The 22,171-nt window shown below is 34.6% G+C and overlaps 1 protein-coding gene across 1 annotated transcript in view; it reads right to left on the bottom strand.

Moving 5' to 3' along the window:
• The window catches only part of LOC106883438 (FAS-associated factor 1), a 72,345-nt gene extending 50,982 nt beyond the window's left edge, over positions 1-21,363 (bottom strand). Inside the window, exon 1 of the mRNA XM_052967123.2 lies at positions 21,226-21,363. Within this exon, the coding sequence (XP_052823083.1) occupies positions 21,226-21,312 (87 nt within the window). The 5' untranslated portion in view covers positions 21,313-21,363. The remainder of the gene's footprint in view (positions 1-21,225) is intronic.
• Between the last annotated feature and the right edge of the window lie 808 nt (positions 21,364-22,171).

The raw sequence follows: 22,171 nt of genomic DNA, 5'->3' as shown, positions 1-22,171 counted from the left end.
AACACCCCAACCCTGACCCTAAAACCCCAACCCTGACCGTAACCCTAACCCCTAACCCTGAAACACTAACCCTAACACCCTAGTGAAAATCATGGTATATTTACAAAACATTGACGAACATGAGTTATATTTTACTGAATGATTGTGTACTTGCACGTGTATGCGGTTGAGAGAGCGAGAGAGGAAGAGGGGGAGAAAGGAATAGAGGTAGTTAAAAGTTTTCTTGTGACGGCTTCTCTTCACTGCCTATTACTTCATTAGAAATCTATGGATGCACTTACGCACATAATAGAGAAAAATGAAACAAATATGGACGACTTGCTCCAAAACACCACTGAGTGGGGAACACTTCTCAAAAATAACCTGCAGTTGTTTCCTTCAAAATTCCTACATGCTCGAAATGTACATACATCAAGGTATATTTGTAGAAAATTTCACAGAAAAATATTCATTTTCCTGGAAGTTAAGAGGAATTTCCGAAAATTGTCCCCCACCCCCCTCCCAAAACACTTTCACCGAAAATTTTTGTATATTCGGAATCTACATAATAAATAATATATGCATAGAAAATTTCATGAAAAAATATTCATTTTTATGAAAGTTATGACCTTCCAAAGTCGGTGGGTACAACTCTGTAGTTATGCCACATTGACGAACGTGAATGATTGTGTTTACTTGCACGTGTATGCGTTTGAGAGAGGAAGAGGGGGAGATAGAGAACGTGAGCAATGTGTATGTTGTTGTCACAGATTACGTATATGTGGTTGTGTGTGTTTTTATGTATCAATGTTATGAAAAATAGGTAAAGAATACTGAGAAGAAAGTTTAATTTATGACGTTGTATGTATCACTTTCTCTCTCTGTTGAGCGCATGTGTAAGAACGCTGTTCCAAGTAGAAGGGAAGAAGTATAAAAGTTGCTAGAAACAACAGCCAAATCTCCCTTAAATCACACAAAGTAAACAGAATTTTAAAAAACTAATTACTGCACTGGAAAGTTCACATCGAGAAAATTCCATTGATGTAAAAATTTTTATGAAAAAGTGGTAAATATGGATTTCTATAAACTTTTAAAAAGGCTTCACACAGACACACAACTTCAGCTTTATATAATAAGATTACCCATCCACACCAAATTAATGGCAGAGATTTTTACCATGTTGTTGGTTGCACCATGGCTCACCAAAAGTTACAAACAACAAGACCCAAAACCATCAGTTACTAGGCTCACCTTAAGTAACCTAATTTTGCAATATTAGGTCACGGGAATTCATTCAACGAAGAAAAAAAAAAAATTCCAATGATTCTAGGATTGGGTGGGGGGAACCCCACTTTATTTTTTCCGAACCAAAATAAGGGATTTGCAACATATTAGGAGATTAAGGTACTTGATACCATGCAAAAAAAAATCAATGTTTTTGTTTTTTTTTCTTAGTGAAAATCATGCGGGTGTTAATATAGAAATTGACCATAATGTTGTTATTTAGCCTCAAATAAACCCTGATACTGCAAACATATCATCAAAGACATTCCAGCCTTCAGCAAGCCGTCTTTTTAGGGATAATCTAGGACATTACATACAATGGGCGTGTGATTTAGGTAGAGGGATACTTTGGCTGCTATTTTTAGCGTGTCAAGCGACCAGGTGAGAGGCGCTTTCATTGGTTCGACTGCATGATGAGACTTTTTTTAACACACACATATATATATATATATATATATATATATATACATATATATATCATCAGCAGAAGTTAGAGAGTAAGTAAAAAGCTGAGAGTTTTGTGTATTGGCACTTATTAAAACACGAATACACTGTAACTTCTGACAGAATAACTTCTAAAAAACAAAATTTTGTCGAAAACGTTAAGAATAAACCCTGTTCTATGTGACACATTCTACCAGTATCGGAAATTTGAAAGTGTTTAGTTGAAGAAAATTAATTAAATAATCTTGTACGTCTAATTGAATAGATCTGAAATGGATGAAAGGCAAAGTCGACCTCGGTGGAATTTGAACTCAGAACATAAAGACAGACGAAATACCGCTTCTAAAATACAAAATTTTGTCAAAAATGTTAAGAATAAACCCTGTTCTATGTGACATATTCTACCAGTATCAGAAGTTTGAAAGAGTTTAGTTAAAAAAAATTATATAATCTGTACGTCAAAGTTGACCACAGTGAAATTTCAACTCAAAAACGTAAAGACAGACATAATACCGCTAAGCATTTCGCCCAGTGTGCTAATGTTTCTGCCAGCTCACTGCCTTAGAAAGTAAACATTCATTTTAGAAATATATTCTTTATTCTTATTTCTGAAGCATTACTCCCTTACTTACTGACATGAAATTTCCTAACATTTTACTTCATAACTCTTTTTCTATTAATTTTTGTTCAATGCGACTAGCGATTCTGAATTTCACATGCATTTTTCTATCATTTAAGCCTAAGAATGATAGAAAAATTGAAAAATTTATGTTAATTGAAGATGAATATCTGCCTTACTGCAGCCCTGGAGGTTGCAGATATTTTGATGTAACTGTTTTTCTACTGAACCAAATCTCAAACTATTTATGCCAAAGTGTAGCTGAGGAGGTGTCCTCTTTAAAAGTATTAACAGTTTGCAATTTAGTTAAGAACTGAATTAGTGGTGAAGCTTGGAAGCTGTTGCGATTGACGAAATGGTGGACTTAAGAATATATTCAACCACTACCGTGGTTGAATGATATTTAAAGTATAAAGGTTGCAATAATTGAAAGTCAAAAAATACATATATTCAATAAAATAAAATTTGTGGGAGATTTGAAATGGCAGTTATAATCAAGTCAATTTAACTCAATATATAACTGATACTAAAAGTGCCAATTCTTCTGATCCCTTTTACACACACACACACAGAAGGATGAATTTAGAATGATAAAGGTACCTGGGTCACCTTTAATTTCTGCTATATCAACATTAACTCTTTAACATTCAAACCAGCGAAATCTTGTTAAAATGTCATTGATGGTAAAAACAATTATAATCAAATCATATAGAAAGTCTATTTTCCTTAGTCACAGTAAGTTGTTATTCCTATCACAAACTGCCCAAAGTATTAAACTCTAAAACAGATGGATAGACAAAAGGTCACCAGTACAAAAGTTTAATTTCCCATATTTGTTTAAGGCAGCAAGCTGGCAGAATTGTTAGCATGCCAGACAAAACACTTAGTGACATTTCATCTGTCCTTATGTTCTGAGTTCAAATTCTGTCTTTACATACTGCATTCAAGTTCTGCTGAGGTCAACTTTGCCTTTTATCCTTTTGGAATCGATAAAATAAGTACTAGTTGTGTACTGGGATCGACATAATCAACTGACCCCTCCCCCGAACTTGCTGGTCTTGTGCCAAAATTTGAAACCAATTTTAAATATTTGTTTGTTGCAGACTCTTTTGTTGTAGACAAACAAATGAGTGTTCCACAACTTCGTGCTAAACAACCTGCACAGATGTTTTGTTTATAGAGATCAAATGTTGGTGTGACACATTAACTCACTCTCTCCAATCAAAGTGACATTGTCTGTACAGGTGCACAATGTGCCACATGTCAAAGTGATGGCAGGGCAACATGAAACGGAGTGTTTTGCTCAAGGATATAACATACAGTCCAGGAATGAAGACCATGATCTAACAATCATGAATGTCTCACTCTAAACATTAGGCTACATAACTTCAAATATAGTATTTGTTTCTCAACAATTTATGCATTTTTTTTTTTTGCAACAACTTGACCTTACTCTTATACCTGACTCAAATTCAATTTATTCCACCTGTATTCTAATCATCATCATCATTGTTTAACGTCCGCTTTCCATGCTAGCATGGGTTGGACGGTTTGACTGAGGACTGGTGAACCAGATGGCTACACCAGGCTCCAATCTGATTTGGCAGAGTTTCTACAGCTGGATGCCCTTCCTAACGCCAACCACTCCAAGAGTGTAGTGGGTGCTTTTACGTGCCACCGGCATGAGGGCCAGTCAGGTGGTACTGGCAACAGCCATGCTCAAAATGGTGTATTTTATGTGCCACCTGCACAGGAGTCAGTCCAGCGGCACTGGCACGTTCTCGCTCGAATGTCTTTATACATGCCACCAGCACAAGTGCCAGGAAGACGATGCTGGGCACAGGTGCCATCACGATTTCGATTTCGCTTGCCCCAACAGGTCTTTACAAGCCAAGTTTCGTATCCTGCATAGGAGCCAGTCCAGTGGCATGGTGCCCAATTCGACACTACCACCTGGACCTTGGGTGCCTTAAGTGGAGTACACACTGTTGCAAGCATTTGGACTAGGATCTCTGGTCTGAAGGTAACTTATCCTTACCAGCTTTGAAGATTTGAAAAGAGCTATGGGCAATGCCAGTTCTCTTTTGACTAAATCATTAAACAGAAAAAGTATATATAAATTTAAAAAATTTTAAAAACACCACAAACTTTACCATTATATTATATACAGCCATATGTTGTACACATATCACAATTATATAATTTACAAATGAAATCCTTTTATTATTGATACACTTTACAAACATTACAGAACATGCATACATTTCGAAATTGCTTAGGATATTTTAATAGAGGCAGTAATTGTTAAACAGAGTTGGAGTAGAGTGAGCTAAACTCAATATTTAATCATAAATATAGCTAAAGCAGTTTGTTCAAACAAAACTTACTTTTAAAATGTAGTTATTCCAGAAAGAGAAAGATAATTAAAAAAGTTTCTAAAAATCCTGTCAATAAATTGTCTAGCTACATTGTGTCTTGGAAACTGTATAGAATAAGAAATCTATTATAACTTGGAAAACAGGTAAGGGCCTCTGTGTTGAGTCTGAGGCATAACATTGCCATCACTAGTGATCATGCCAAACACCATGATGTTGACTGGATGTTTGATTTTTATCACTCTTGTATACCATCAAGGAGGGTATACAACTATAAAAACAATACCTCAACATTCACCCAACCCTTGTAAGGATGGAAAAACAGATGTAAAACAAATGAACCCGAGACTTGCATTAGTTCACCAACTGCACAGGAAAGGCTACAGAAAAATCGACATCAGCTTTTAAAAATTTTTTTATAAAATATCTATAAAAGGTATGTAAAGTTTGTTTCTTAAATAGGCATAACACCAAATATCTATGGGGTAGGAAAATTAGATTGTGTGACACACATACTTATCTTAAAAACATTAATACAGTGAAATGAACACGAATAAGATTTGAAAGTCAAAATCACAGCTCATTGAATTTGCTATTATTCCACAGTTGCAACATGATTGTAAAAGAATAATGAAACTATTTTTTTTTAAAATTCAAATAGAGTGGTAGTTTTCACTCAAAGAGTTCACTTGGATTCCTTGTTGCCATTTCATATTTTTAATTTTGTGCGTTGTCTTTATTTTTGTTGACTACACAGTATAGTAGGGTCAGTTGGGCACTGTCTGTGAGAAAAACAGCACCATGACACAATTCACTCTGCCAGAAATTTGGAAACAACATGCTGTACTGCTTGGACACTCCAATACAAACAGAGGGTGAACACACAGAACAACTGTTGGCTTGCCGTGTTCCCAAAACATGTACCAAGAGTGATAAAAATCAAACATCCAGTCAACATCATGGTGTTTGGCATGATCACTAGTGATGGCAATGTTATGCCTCAGACTCAACACAGAGGCCTACATCAAGTGCCTGGAGGAGATAGTGCTGCCCTGGGTCAAGAGGATGGCTGCTGGAAGACCCTATGTCTGGCAACAGGACTCTGCACCATGCCACACAAGCAGAAGAACCTAGTCATGGCTGTCAGACAATTTCTGTGACCACATCACCCCTAACATCTAGCCACCTAACTCCCCAGACTTCAAACCTCTTGATTATTAGATGTGGGGCACAGTTGAGTAAGAGACCAACAAAACTTCTTGTAACACCAAAGATGAACTGAAGGCAAGGATTATGGCAATATTGATCAACTTAAACAAGGAGACCGTCCAGAAGAGTTGGAAGAGATTCTGAAGTAATCTGGAGGCCATGGTTGAAGCCAATGGCAATTTTATTGAATAAATTTACTCTAGCATTTCAAGATATTTTAATGTAATTTTGGTAAATATATATGTTAAAATGAGATGTCAGTGTTATTTTCATTTTCGCATAATTTAGACAATACATTCACCGCACCCTGTACTTCTTGCAAAATATTGATCTTCAAAATGAGTGGTTACATTTGCTTTACAACTATGTAGCTTCAGGTTCAATCCTTTAGCACAACACATGGGAGAAAGTGACTTCTACTGCAATTCACTAAACTGAGTCATTATCTGGTAGTGAGATTAGTAGATAGAAACTTTATGGGAGCTTATCATGTGTGTGTGTGTGTGTGTGTGCTTAAATTCCTCACTTTGCATGCAAAACATAGAACAAAAGATGGTGATGCTTCTTGACGATTCCTATCAACAAATCATCTATGAGTTCTGTACTTTCAAAGACTTGAATAAAAAGGACCTTACTTGATCCCTTTTATTTCACAAGAAGTAACAGTATAATCAACATAACTGAACTAAAGAATATAATTGTACTGTATGGTGACAAGAGCAATTTATACGGAGTAACAAGTGGAATATACAATTTCCTGTAATTCAGATGACCTCATAGTCCCAGCAGACAAAACAGAAAAGAGGCTGCCCTGGATGATGGCAAGGGAGATGTGCTGAAACAGCCACTCTTGACTCATGAGGATAGTGACAGGATGGTCATCCAACCATAAAAAAATGCCTTACCCCATGCTAGCATGTAAAAATAGACAATGAACACCAGTGAGTGAGAGACCATTAGAAGAAGTGCTGTATATCCTTTGACAATGTGTAGATATTCAAAATTAATTCGTCTTAGTTTTGTTATCTTCATTACCACATTCGTTTTCCTTGACCTATTTCAGTTATCCTCTGCTGCAACCAGATGAAAACACTTAAAACACTTTCTACTTATTGTTTCTTCTTAGCATCCATCTATAAAATCTGTTTCCTAGATCTTGGCAGGTTTCTGCTTAAATTTACCAACACTTGCACACAAAACATCTGATGAATCATATTTCATTTCATTTTTATTGGTTTGGATGAAGTTTGTATCCATTGATTTCACAAGTCCTTCCCTCCCATACTGCTAAGTTTGAGTTAATGTTACCTTTGAATAGTTGCAAGGTGACAATTGCAAGAAGAGAAAGCAGAGGATTCCAAAGGATGACATTCAAGAAGTACTGGGTGAAATGATTAGTGAGGAGACCAGGATATAGATAACAAGAGGAGGAAAGGCAAGAGAAAATCTGAGTGGAGTAAATATGAAGAGCAAAGATCTCTGTACTTAGCTGTAGAAAAGACCAGATTTTGAGCAAGTCAAGTCAATCAATCAGTACTTTTCTATAAACTGATTTTATCACCCCCCCACCAGTTCTTGAAAGCTGTCATCTGCCTCCTTAACTCAAAATTCAGTTAAATAGTATTGAACTTCTGACATTTACAACATGCTTTTATCAACTGAAAGAGAATCCTTTTTTAAAAATGGCTTCACTTCTCTCTTATGAATTACAGCCTTTGCAATATCAGTGGTCCTTAACTGCCAACTTTGATTAGCTTACCTAGGTAAGTAACAATTCCTATCAATTAGATTCAAAGAACTATTACACTCATTAACAGATTTTAAAATATATTAATCTTTTTGATACATTTCTATATAGAATTAACAGCCCTTAAAAGTTATTTATCCAAATCTAATAAATCTATTTGTACACCACCAAATAATGTGTGGATCTTGTCAGCTCTGATCAAGCAGACCTATGATCAAAAGCATTCCAGCCATGCTTGTTCCATCCCTTCTTTTCTCTGTACCTAAGACTACCTTATCCAAAGTGTCCATTCTTTTAAGTCAAGAGGCTACGACATGATTTAGTTGCAATTTCTAACAAGTCAACCAACCTTTATTAGCTCAGTCTAAATGTTCAGCAAGGTTAGACAAGATATCTAAGTAAATTGCTATTCATTTGGCACTCTTGCAAAAACTTCTATAATAATCAAATGTACAACTTCGAAACAAGAATAACAAATTTAAGGGCTGATGAAGCAACAGTTGGTCTACATAAAAACAGCTACTGGAAGAGATAACTGGAAAGTAACACTTACAAACAAACAAACAAAAAAAAAAAAAAAAAAGATACAGAACTTCAAAATGTCTTGAGAAAACAAATCTACCTGGATACCCAGCTTCTAATCCTGAGTTTTTCCTACTGATATATTTTGGATGCAGAGTGAGTGAGCTTTCACAAGCACGAAGCAGCAAACTACTACCAAGAGGCTTACTCATTCCTCCTGTTGAATTATGTAAAGAAAGAGTTTAACATGACACTGTGTAACAAAATTTTTATTTTTTTGTTTTTGGTCAGTAAGTGTTATTTCCTATTTGATTCTATGTAGAGATCAAAGGAAATGACTACTATTCCCATCAAACTTTGCTTTTGTGACAGGGACAACAATGTTTTGAAACTAACCTATTTTCCAGTACATTTCAGATAGATTCACTGCTGAGTTGTAGAAGCAGAAACATTGCTATAGCAAATATTCTGCTCAATAGCACAGATCTGCTCGTCAGTTGCTTGAGCTTAACCATTTGAGCATGTCTCTAATTTTAAAATTTAGTTAATATTTTGAAATCTGTTAATGAGTGTAATAGTTCTTTGAATCTAATATGAGGATCTCTGGTCCTGAGCAGGAGTAGTGGGGGATTCTTTGGGGTTTGAATAAATGTAAGAAAAGCAAAGTTTGAAGGAAATATTAACCATTTTCCATATTTTCTAAGGGTAACCAAATAGGAAATAACAGTTGCTACCCAAGGACAAAAATCATGTTAAACAGTGTTATCATAACTTGTTAGAATCACTTTATTGTACATTTGACTGCACAGTTGCATTTATTCTAAAATGAAGAACCTAAAATATGTATTTAACCTTTTTGATACCAACTGCATGAGATTGACCACTAATCCTGTAACACAAAACTTCTCTATTAAAGAGTCGATGTTTAAATTAAAACCTTCCATCATAATTTTATGAGCTTAATAATTTTCTAACATAGGCACAAGGCCAAAAAGTTTAGGGAGTAGATTAGTCAAGTAATCCTTTAATTGTGGAATTAAATTTCATGGTTATTCCAGTAATAATACTAAATATTTACCAAAAAATAGAGTTGGTATTTTCTGCAAATCACATTGCCACGATAAACATGACATTACTCAACAAAAGATAGATTGATATTTAAAAGTGCTTTCTGCAGTTAAGAGTAATGAAATTTTGAGTAGATATATCCAATTTCTACACTAAAAGGATTAAATTGACCCCAGTTTTTCACTAGTACTTCATTTTATTGGCCCAAGGAAACTGAAAGTTGACTTTGGTGGATTTGAACTCAGAATAAGAAAAGCCACAAGTATTGCATGGTATTTTTCCCAACGCTTTAAGGGCCCTACTACAAAAATTTTTTTCAAAGGTTGCTAAATCCCTCCAAATTCTTCATTATTTTCAGAATTGAAACATACAGGCAGTATACATTCATGAGAAATGTAGTCACAAAGAAGTTAAAATTTAAAGAATAAAAGCAAAGTAACTCTTCATTCTTTAGTCGTTTCAGACGAAAGATCAATATTAATGAGAGACTCAAAATAATACAATTGCTTATTGAAAATTCTTTTCAAACAGTTGAAATTCCTCTTTTCAATAATAAAGACAGAAAAGAATAAATAATGTGTTTCCATTACTGGTAAATCATGTTGGAAACTTCAAAACTTTTTGGAAATGTTTATAGGCTCAATGCCAGAAATTTTCCAATAAAAGCTGAAATCTCAAAATTTTCCATTTCCATGTTATCTTCAACATCATTACCATCATGCATAGCATAAGCTTCTCATTCACTTCTCCCATTTGTTGTTGACATTATGAAAATCAACTATCAAGATAAGATGTTTTATCTTGCACAAACTACAAGTATGTAATGTTCTATTTTGTATACGGCAATAGTGAGCAGACTTGAATAACAAAGATCAACAATGATCTTTCAATGTTTGTGAGATGTAACACTTTATTGGAATTAAAATTGTATTTTCTCCTCTTACACTCATTTTAATTTTATTTCAAAAAAATCATATATATAGGCACAGGAGTGGCTGTGTGGTAAGAAGCTTGTTTCTCAATCAAATGGTTCAGTCCACTGTGTTGCAAGTGTCTTCTACTATAACTTTTGGCTGACCAAAGCCTTGCAAGTGGATTTGGTAGACGGAAACTGAAAGGAGCCCATCATGTATGTATGTATACATTATATACACACACACACATATATATATACATATACACACACAGACGTGTCTTTGTGTCTGTACCTCTGTGACCATCTTGTAGCTTTAAGATTTTGATGATGTGATTGTTTCTTTTCAGAATGACATTGTAAAGTAGGCATAAGAGAATAAATCTGACCAGTTTGAACATAAAACAGGTAAAATATTTGGACAAGACATGGTCAGTTTAAATGCCTAAAGCAGTGTTTCTCTACCATTTTTTACCTATGGACCTCTTTGATTTCTATTTTACTCTGATAGATCCAGCTATATTTGAAATTGTATAAAAATAATTAAAATATTTTGTGTATTGTAGAGGTAGTGTAGATAAATTTTTAACAAAGCTTTATATGGATCCCTAAGGGCCATCTGGACCCTGGTTGAGAACCATTGACCTAAAAGGTTAAAATAACCAAATAAGCTCTAATAATGAAGTGCAACAGTTATATTCTAAGTGAACAGTTAGCTGCATAAATGTTAAACTGAAGTCTAAGCAGATGAAATGACAACATACTACCCTTGTTATTTTATTTTCATTTTTCTCACATGAAGCATCTCAAGACTTTGTAATTCTTTTCTTTTCTTTTTTTTTACGATTGGTAGACACAGCAACAGAGAAAATCAGCTAATTTTGTTGTTGTGTATGGTCATACAAGGTGGACTAGGTGCATTTAATCAGCACTAAATAGGTTGTCAGCATCTGCACTAGAGAATTCCCTGTGTTACCAATATACTCATATAGAGTTACCACCCTCTCAGATGAGTAACCTTCAATGGATCTTAGAGAAGCCATATTTCAATTTTTGGTGTGCTTTCTACAACTGCAGTCTTCCAATTACAGGTTGCTTGACTGGATGTACTTTATTGTACCACCTGAAAATAGCTGCAATAACAATGTTAGAATAGCTTTAAAACTGGTGGTGCCTTATGCAATACCTTATCAGAGAATAAAGCAATGACAGGTATAAAATATTTTTTTTTTATCTACTGAAAGAAGCCCGTCGTATATATGTATATATATATATATATATATATATGTGCGTGTGTGTCTGTATTTGTCCCCCTAGCATTGCTTGACAACCAATGCTGGTGTGTTTATGTCCCCGTTACTTAGCGGTTCGGCAAAAGAGACCAATAGGATAAGTACTAGGCTTACAAAGAATAAGTCCCGGGGTCGATTTGCTCGACTAAAAGGCGGTGCTTCAGCATGGCTGCAGTCAAATAACTGAAACAAGTAAAAGAGTAAAGAGTAATCACTTCATATACTCAAGACTTGTAGTATTTGTGTTAAGGTAAAAGTTTTTATAACATAAAATTATTTCCATCTTTTTTTTTTCTATTAGACCAGATGTTCTTAACCATTTTTCACCTATAGACACCTTTGATTCCTATTTTTACATGGGTGGGCCTTCATAACCATTCAATGCTTTAAAAAATCCTATTGTATTTTTATAATTAAATATTATTTAGAATTGTATTTAAAAAAATATATATTGTGTATTGTAGAAGTATAACCACTTTATTGCACATTAAATCTTGACAAAATCTTCTATGGGCTCCACAAGGGCCATACAGACCCCGGTTCAGAACTACTGTATTAGATACATACTCAAATATTGCTTATTTTAACAATATTCCAAAATTTCATCTAAGAATAAAAAGGATATACGATTTTGCTGATTTCATAACATTCATTGCAATTAGACTCTAAAAAGATATTTAAATTCTATCCATTAACAATTTCATAAGATAATATAGGTGCAAGCACGACTGCGTGGTTAACAAGTTCACTTCCCAACCATGTGATTTCAGGTTCAGTCCCACTACACAGAATCTTGGGCCTTCTAGTATAGCCCTGGAGTGATCAAAGCCATGTGAGAGGATTTGGTAAACAGAAACTGTATGTATAAATGTGTGTATGTATTTATGTGTTGACATCTCACTTGCTTCAATGCAAGTTACAGTGGTGGTGTTGTCAGTGCTCATCAACAAATCCTCCACTTGCTTCACACCTTCAAAGCTGTGAGGAACAAGACCTTTACTTGAAAAACAAGAGTAACACGAATAACATCTAACTATAAAATAATACTCCAATAACATATTTACTTAACCACAGAGAGATGTAAAAACAGATGTAAAAATGAATAAAATGATAATGTCTAATATTTTTAACCTTGGGACACAAACTTGTTGTGGAGGAATATAGTCAAGTGATCGACCTCAGCAGATGACTGATACTGACTTAATCTCAGATGGATGGACACTAAAATTAAGCATAGCAGTATTAGAATATAGAGGGATGACACAAAAGTATTTAGTCTTGTACTCTGTTATTTTGGCTGTTCCATAATGATTTCTGACTAAGGCACAGAGCCTCACATACATTTTGAAGGAGTAGTGAATTAAATAATAGGCTCTAATGCATGACTTGTAAATATTTTATTGGCCACTGAATGTAGAAAAAGGAAACTCTTCTGGGATTTGAATAATATCAACATTTTTATGTTTGCTTTTCATGCTAGCATGGGTTGAACAGGTTGTTATGGTTTGAGTTAGTTCTTACTCAGAATTACTACCTTTGGAAGACTACACCCTACATTCCAATTATGGCATGGTTTCAATTGCTAGATGTTCTTCTCATACTCACCATTTTATAGAATGTACTGGGCTTATTTTATCATGACAGTAGCATTAGAGGAGTTGCCACATCTTTAATAAAAGACTTAGAGACCCTCTCAATCCTGCAGTGTCTTCATTTGTTTAAAGTTTCATGATATGACCACAAGAGTAGGAAAGAGAGTGGTGGCAATAGTGACAGGTTGAATGGGTGAAAGGAGCAAGAGTGAAGTAATGGAAGAGAGACAGTAATGGCATGTGTTTGCTGTAGTGACAGACAGTTTGAGTGATGGATGTTAACTGAGATAGTGTGTGGCCTTGATTATGACTACTCCCTTTCACTGGTGTGATTTGAGGTATCTATCAAAGATGATAAGGATTATTGATTTCAAAACAGACAAGAAATGAGAGCTGTGATGTTTGCGTTTCCAAAAACTGAATTATCAATATAAGAAGAAGAAAAATATAGCTATCTATAACTGGTCATCAAAATTAAGTTATTGACATGTTTAACTAGGAGTTTACCTCTTACTCTATAATTCTAACTAATCTTATAAAGAATACTTAGAGAAACTATTGGTCTCTTTTTCAACAGAGGGCTTAAAGATAACAGGAAGATGCTTTTTCCAAACATCAGCAGCAGAGGTAAAGTGAGATGACATTAACCAATAATCCAGATACACAGCTATGCTTACTCCATATTCAATATCATCTACTATGCCTGTGTAGGAATACTTAGAATATTGGTTTTAAATTTTGGCATAAGGCCAGTAATTTCAGGTGAGGATGCAAGTTGATAACATCAACCCCGAAAGGACGAAAGGCAAAGTCAAAGGCAAAATTTGAACTCAGAACATAACAACGGACGAAATGCCACTAAGCATTTTGCCTAGTGTGCTAATGATTCTAATAGCTCACCACCTTAGGAATATCTAGAATAATATTAGACTGAACTCAATATTAAAAACAAAAACACTTTCAAATCAAAACTACAATTTACCCCCCCCCCCTTTTTTTAAATTACACATTTAGTATAGCAGACTGGATGGCACTGTTACTGAATATATACTTTACACTGCAAGACCTTTCTGTTCCAAGAGTACTGCAGAGATAAACAACACTGAAAATAATGTAATGTTTAACTGGGCTAATCCAGCATTTTAATGACTTGACAACTCTAGTTCTTTATAGGTATCATATTTGACAATTAGAATGTTCAACTTGTGACTGATATTTGATAGAAAATAGTTACAAGTTGATTTTGATATGGAATCAGCCTACTACTTTCACTAGCTCTGTTAATCTGGCAAAAAAAAAAAAAATTGAGATACAATTCACTGTGAAAAATGTTTTATTACTTTGTATAGGTAGAAATTGTGATAGACTGGTTTCATTTCTCTATCATTTAGAAAAGCCAAGTGTTGCCCAAATATTTAGTACCAAGAAAACGAAAACCTTGTCAGGGTATCACACACTGGAGTTTCGTGGTTACTAAGAAAACTAAGTGTAGATAAATGGTTTGTGAGAGCCATGCAAGCAATGAACAGAAATACTGTCAACAAGAGGAGAATTAGCAACAAGTTCAGTAAGGAATTCAGCAAGCAGGTAAGTATCTATCAGAGTTTGTTTCTCAGCCTTTCTTGTTTATCATAGTACTCCAAGCTATAACAGAGGACTTTAAGAGTGACTGCCAATGAGAAACTTTAAATACTGATGACCTAGTTCCCATAGTCGAATCCATCAAAAAAATTACAAGAATTCTGAATGCAAGAGTGAAGCCTTGAAGTAAACTTAGCAAAAACGAACATTTTAGTTAACAGGAAAGAGAGACTCAAATGTAATTATGGATTGGCCAGCCTTGGAATTTCATACAGAGTGTACAAAGTGTAAACTACAGGCATACATACAAAAAAAGAGGGCCACAAGTAGGTTTACAGTGCATGTATGCTGAGTCGTGAAGAAGTTCACTTTGGTATCATGAGGCTTTAGGTTCAATCCCACAGCATGATAGCTTGAGCAAGTACCTTTTAACATAGCCCAAAGTAATCCAAGCTAATCACATAAATTATATCTGTTATTCAAGTATCCAGCTTTGTTATATATTGTCATGCTGATTTAGCCTGAGGACTGTTAAGAGTAGAAGTGTTTGTAGAACACTAAGCCACTTGCATATTAATTTAACAAGCAGATAGTTCAGTTGATCAAACTGAAGAACTGTAGAAGTTGAAAGATTCATCATGTAGCAGGTGCATCTGAGTAGTATTAAGAGCACCCATGAAATTAATTTCTCCAAATGCCTGGAAAGCTCCCTAGAAGTAGTTGGCAGCTTCTATTACCTAGGTGGCCTAATCAGCAGTGGAGACGGATGCTGCAAAAGCAGAGATTCGTTAAGTACAGCGTAGAAATAGTATTGTAAGGTTTGACAAGAGCTAGTGCTTTTTGCATTAATAATCTAAGTGACTAACATTTATTTTGAACAAAAAAAAAATACATATTTGAAAATATATTCACAAAACAACATTTTAATTTTTTTTCTCCCCAACTAACACTACTAAAAGGATGGAACTACATTATATCTATTAGATGATAAGAATGAATAAGTGGAAGAGACAAAGTTTGTTGAGCTTTACTTTAGCTGAGGTTATAACGTTACAGGCTGTTCTGAGTATCTCCTGGAAAAAGTATCTTACCAAACAAAGATTGTGTAGCAGTCTTCTTGCAATCATTGATGCCATTCGAGAGAGAGAGAGAGAGAGACATACAATTCACATGAGACTGTGGAGAGCAAAGCTATCCCACAGAAACCGTTATCAATGGGCGCAGATGCTGCCCTACTGACTTTCCAAATGCTATGCAGAACTGTGAAAGATGAGCAAATCTGAGCAAGCTCAAGAAGATAACTGAAGAGGTGTAATCATGCAGAAAACAACATAAACACATGAAATTAAGCATAGACTATGAGTCTATAATGGAACCTCTACTTGGTTGCTCAAACTGTCCTTAAAAAAAGATGCATTGGACAATGCGGTCCTAGATACAATATGCCTGTAAAAAAAAAAATGCTCAGAACTAGAAAACTTTTCTTTGAGCATAGTTCTGCTTCTTTAACATTTTTTACCTCTTTTTTTTACATGATCTTTTCTTATGTTTCTCAGCCAGGAGGAAGGACAGTACCCACAACTGTTTGCAGGACCTCTTACAAGGCTATTAGGAGCAAAGAATCCTCAGACGAAAAATCTGATTTGATTGCTTGCAGTACAGGGGACTGTACTAAGGGCACCAAAGAACCAGGTGGTAGTGTCCAAATGGATGACTGGATTAAGTCTACCATCCAGATAGGCTACAACAGGATTTGAATTCAAAACACAAAGAAAATAGTCTGCTTAACAATCATACAAACCAAACAGAAATCACTCAGAGCAAGGTCGTACATGCAACTCATCAGTGATACTTTTAAAAGTTGACCTTTTCTTTTCTTCTTACTACTCGATTCATGCCAAATAGCATCCAAACAATTTAGCTATCAAGGCTGAATGGCATTGTAAAATAATCAGCTTTAATTATTTTCAGTTGGGTCGTAAATTCATTTAAATGACTGATAGTAATGAAGTAACTAATAATTAAGTATCAAAGGAAAGAAAATTAAAAAAGAAAAAAATCCAGTGCCTGGCTCTTCCTTACACTGAACTTGGAGAAATAATTATGGTATGTCAACCAAACTAACCTATTCTGCAATACTTAATATTTCCCAAGTAGTTTTAATGTGTACATTTTCTAATGGTCTAATGAATGATATAAAATAAAATAATATTTCCTAGAAGTTACAGAGATCATTTAAGTAGGTCAGTAGTAGGATATTCATGAGCCAACCTCAATCAAGCATACCCATAATCAAAGACTTTCCAACCATCATGACCAATACACCTTTTAATATAGATATTGTGTATCCAGGACTACACTATCCAATGTGTTCTTTCTCTTTTTTAAGATAGCAGGCTGTGATCTGAGAGACATTTAGCTGATATTTTCTAGGATATCAAACAATGATACAGGTGCTTTCTCACTGGCTTCCACATACCGTGAAAGCTTGATAAAATCTGCTGGATCAAGTAAGTGTAACAGTCATGAACTTTGAGCAAAGTCCATTAAATAAAGATGTGAAGACAGAAACCACTACTCATGGGTTGCTGCAGTAAGAAGCAGTGCATCAAGATATAAATGTAGAGACCTAACCCAAATGAATGCAACAGAGTTGACTCCATTAAAATCAATTTCAGGTGAGGTAGTGGCATAAAACCAGATGCCAAATTTATTTTACTACCCAAGAACAAAAAAAATAGTCTATCCCACAGACTTCTACATCGCCTCCATCTACCCAAGGCTCTGATAGGTATTTGAAAAGGTATAATGCAGTAACATTGAGCCCAGAACAATGCTATGTCTTTGTGAATCAAACTTCTTAACAACATGGCTATGCCTGGGCTAACCAAATTGTGATATGTATAATTTCATTTCATATCACCATTTAACATCTGTTTTCCATGCTGGCATGGGTTAGATGGTCTGACAGGAACTGTTAAACTAAAGAGCTGCACCAGGTTCCAGTCTGTTTTTGGCTGGGTTTCTACAGCTAAATGCTCTTCCTAACACCAGCTACTCTAGAGTGTACTGGGTGTTTTTTATATGTCACTGGCCAATACCATGATCTCACTTAGCTTGACGTGTCTTCTCAAGCACAGCAAATTGCCAAAAGTCTTGGTCAGTTATCACCTCTATGAGACTCAACATCACTCAAAAATGTTATAATCATCCATTTCCACACAATCAGATGGTTAAATGATGATCCAAATAGTATCATATATAGGACATCAAATGAAACATTATACTGAAGGAATTTAACTGTCTTGTTTATATCTAATACTAGTTTGGGTAAATCTTCAAAATAACCTTGCTCAATTTGCACTTCATGTGAAAATTTTTTTTTTTCCTAAAAATCTAAGCTAAACAACAACTTTCTGCCCTAACTACTATTTTGGATGATTCGTTTTTATTACATATCAACATGCACTCCTAATAACTCAGTTTACCTATCCTCCAAACTAATATCACATGTGCCAGAAGGAAACCGCTATGAGATTGTTCAATTTGTTAAAAATAACACCTGAATCGCTCTCCAATTATACCCTACCATTATAAAAAAAAAAGGAAAAAGAAAAGAAACCCAGGAAGATAAACGTCCGAATAAAAAACAGTATGGGCACAGCCTGAAAGCCATTGATACTAGCTAACCTAATCTAGATCAGTGCAGAACTGGAGCTAGATACTGACTTCCTTGAGCAGTATTGCAATCACATAAAAGAAAACATTTTGTTAGCAAAAACAGTGGTTCAACATTCTCAGCTCACATAGAGGAAACTTGATATTTAATATGAAAGGTTAAATGAAAGTTGACCACGATTTTTATTTTCAGTTAAACAAGGAAGATTTAATGTAAAATAGATTCAATCACATGGTATTAATGTTGTTGCTGTTAACCTCAAATCAAGTCTGGTCAAGTAGAAACTTATGATGAAAAGCTTTCCAAGTTACCCTTTTTTTATTCCAAGATAATTCTCGAGCCTTTGCCTCTCCAAAGCATTTTCATGAGTTTGTCCTAAACGTCTAAGCTTGTTTTCAGAATGTTAGTTAGCCCTTGTTTCAAACGTCCTGAGTAAAATCTATCCTTCCATATGTTCCAAGTTACTCTGGTAACTGAAAACAATTGGGAATGTGCATCATATATGATGCGTGAACACCAAAGAGATATGTCCTGTGTATCACATGTCTAAGCGTCAGCCTAGACTGTTTACTTATGTTGTTCGATTTTCCTGCGTACTATTTTCTTCTCTGATGATCCGGTTGGGGGTGACGGTTCGTGTTGGTCGGCCACATGTCTCCAGTCACGGCGGATGAGGAAGTATTTCAGGGAGATAGGAACTGACTGGGACACTGCTCAGAGGGTTGCTCGGGGCAACTGGAGTAGATACCGATAAATGGTGGATGCAAGGATGCACTGTAACGGAACATTTCCCCATACTCAAACCATAACGTGCAATACACAGGAAAGGCAAAGGGTTAAAACTTAGTGACATAATATATAGAATAGGGATCCTTACATGTGATATGTGAGATTTACAGGTAAGCCTAAGAAGGTAAAACGTTTTAAAAAAATCAAAACTTTCGTCAGACGTGTTATTTAGTTGTTGCATAACCCCACGTCAGCTCTGGCTGAGTACACCTATGATTAAAAGTGATACAACCATGACTATCCCATTAATATTCCTGACACAGTATACTTTCCTTCTTTATTAAAGTGACATGGTGTGATTTGTGGAGATTTGGTTGCTATTTCTAACACGTCGAGTGACAGCGTCTCGGTCCACCACTACTAACTCTCGGCCAACTTCTTTTAGAACAAAACCCTCACGCTTAAAATGTAACATAGAACGGAACTCCCTCGATTAAAAAAATGAAAAGCCATAAAAATATTGATTAACATATTTAATTTTTATTCCTATTATATGTACAGTGATAAACTGTAGAGGGGGAAGTGGATTATTTCAACACTAGTGCTCGACTTGTACTCAACTGTATGAACACAAAAATGGATTTTGTCCGGATTGCCAAGCGTCTACAAAGAAAGCTCTACCGTTGGCTCATGCTTATTTAGTAATTTGCTTTTTAATGAGATTTGTATTGAATAAATACCCAAACAGAAAGGCAACACACTTTAGAAAACGGCAAAAAGAAAATATTTCAAAATTATAACAAAATTTATGAAAGACAGAAAGTGATTCTTCAACAGCTAAAGTGTCCCTGCCAGCAAAAGTCTTCTGACTTTCCGATTTCCACAGCAAATTCCTTTAAAACAAACATCCACAACACTAATAAGGCGATTGATTCCAAGACTAACTGGTAACTTCAACAGACGAAAGTGAAATCTGTTAACCAGTATTTCGTCTAGTAATCTATAAAGGAAGTCTGACGATTACTATTTTTCGTGTTGTGGGTGGAATTAAAATCTAAACAGATTTCTTTACTGTATTTTTATTATTCAAAAATTAATCCACGAGCTAAAGGAACTCCTTACAACAGAATACATTCGGTCAACAGACAAAGATGAAAAAATATATAAATTTCGTTCATTTATATATAAATACTAGCAATACTCCATTCAAACTACAATTAAATTTTTTTCTATGGTTGAATTGAAGTTATCGTTTTTCTGCTTCAATATCCTGTTAGTAGCACAATGAAAAAAATACGATGTTTAGACATTTATGTGTGTGCGTCGAAACAAGGTAAAAAGTCTTTTGAGAGATAGAATGGTCTAGAACAAAGTAAATTAATACGAGAAAAAAAAACCTGATTAGCCGTTCACTATTGGGTCCAAACAAAGATTATGCGACAGTGTAATACAGATAACGGCCACAGACAAAACGATTGGTCAAAGTGATAAATTTCCCCAAAAGACAAATGAAACCAACTTCTTAGGGACGTTAAATACGAGTCGTAAACGAAAAAATAAAATAGAATAAATATTACGAGACGAGATTACAGAAGATCACTATACACAACGAATATATATATTTTCAAAATATATCACAAAGTCAGAATACGTGAAGCTTTATCTCATTTTCATTTTATATATTTGAAGAGAGGGCGAAGTGATATATAGATATTACTCGAATGTGTGTGAGTGTGTGTATATATATATATATATATATATATGTATGTATGTATATACGCGAACACAGAAATCACATACAGAAATTATTCTAAACATTGATTTTATTTTTGGAACTTGATAATGAAAAACTTGAATACTGAGGAAGTTTCTCATAATGTAAAAAAAAAAAAAAGTATGGGAGTGGGTAGAAAAATGTCTTAAGTAAAGAGTAATGTATTGTTAAATGTAAAATGATGTTAGCTAAGATCCATGTCATAGTTTCAAAATTGTTGTCGAAACAAGTCATAGCTCAGCTCAGCTGTTCAGCCAACTGCTAGAGAAATACAAGTCATGATATTAAAATATTACACATATATGTATTATTTAAAATTTACATCTGCATTATAGATGTCATTCATTAGAGATTAAATATTTGATAGGAAAAAAGCTTATGATTTTTTTTTTCTATTATAATGATTCTTATTATTTACCTGGAAAGTGGATAACAGCTCGGCTCTAGCGACTTCCGCCATGGTTGTTTTGTTACTCATGCGCATGTTGCTCATCGTTGTAAACATTTTACAGCTCTGTAGAAGACATTCAAAAGTTTCGTATCAATTATCTTCAACCCATTTAAATAACATATACCAGTAGTCTGGTTGACTTTTTATTTTATTTTATTTTGATTCATTAACTCGTAAAAATTTATTCATTATTTAATAATTCTTATGTATAATGTTGGCTTTGTGAGAATCACGGTTTTTTTTAGGGGGGGATTAAAAACTCAAATAGGATACAAAGTACGTTTAGTGATATTAAAAGTTATGTATTATTTTGTAATTTATAATTATTAAAACAAAATCTTAAACGAAATTTTAAATACAAACAAAATTAGATTTACTTTTTAAAACATTCTGATACAAATGCTTCAGTTAACTACGAAAACGAGGCTTTATATTTGTCATAGTAGACATTTATTCAATTTTACTGATTCATTCATGATGTAGTGTCCTTTGAGTCATTGCTACCGAAAATTGGTAGAATTTAAAAAAAAGATACTTCAATATCTCAGTTTCAAAATTAGTTTTAAAAATGTTACTTTATGAGTTCCTATTAAACGAAATTGTGAAAGTTGGTTCTGCTCTTTTTTATTTATTTAGTTGAAAAAGAAGGGACGGCGTTTGAGATCTTCGCGAGTCCTCAGAGTCAGACTGTCTATGTGGTTGCTGTTCAATTTGGAAACCTTTTGATTGATTAATGCAGGTATAGTTGTTGAATGAGAGAAAAGGACTAAATAAATTTGTTAACGTGAAGGGATGACTAAAACAGGAGAAATGGATGGCTTTGACGTGATGATGTATGGAACTTGTTAATTCAGAGGAGCAGAAGTTATGGTGGGAGAGGGTGGACTTGGGGAGAGACTCTTTAACTATCTGC

The sequence above is a fragment of the Octopus bimaculoides genome, chromosome 4, assembly GCF_046866305.1.
Source record: "Octopus bimaculoides isolate indiv1 chromosome 4, ASM4686630v1, whole genome shotgun sequence".
Classification (NCBI taxonomy): Eukaryota; Metazoa; Mollusca; class Cephalopoda; order Octopoda; family Octopodidae; genus Octopus; species Octopus bimaculoides.
This window is presented reverse-complemented; position numbering and strand designations above follow the sequence as displayed.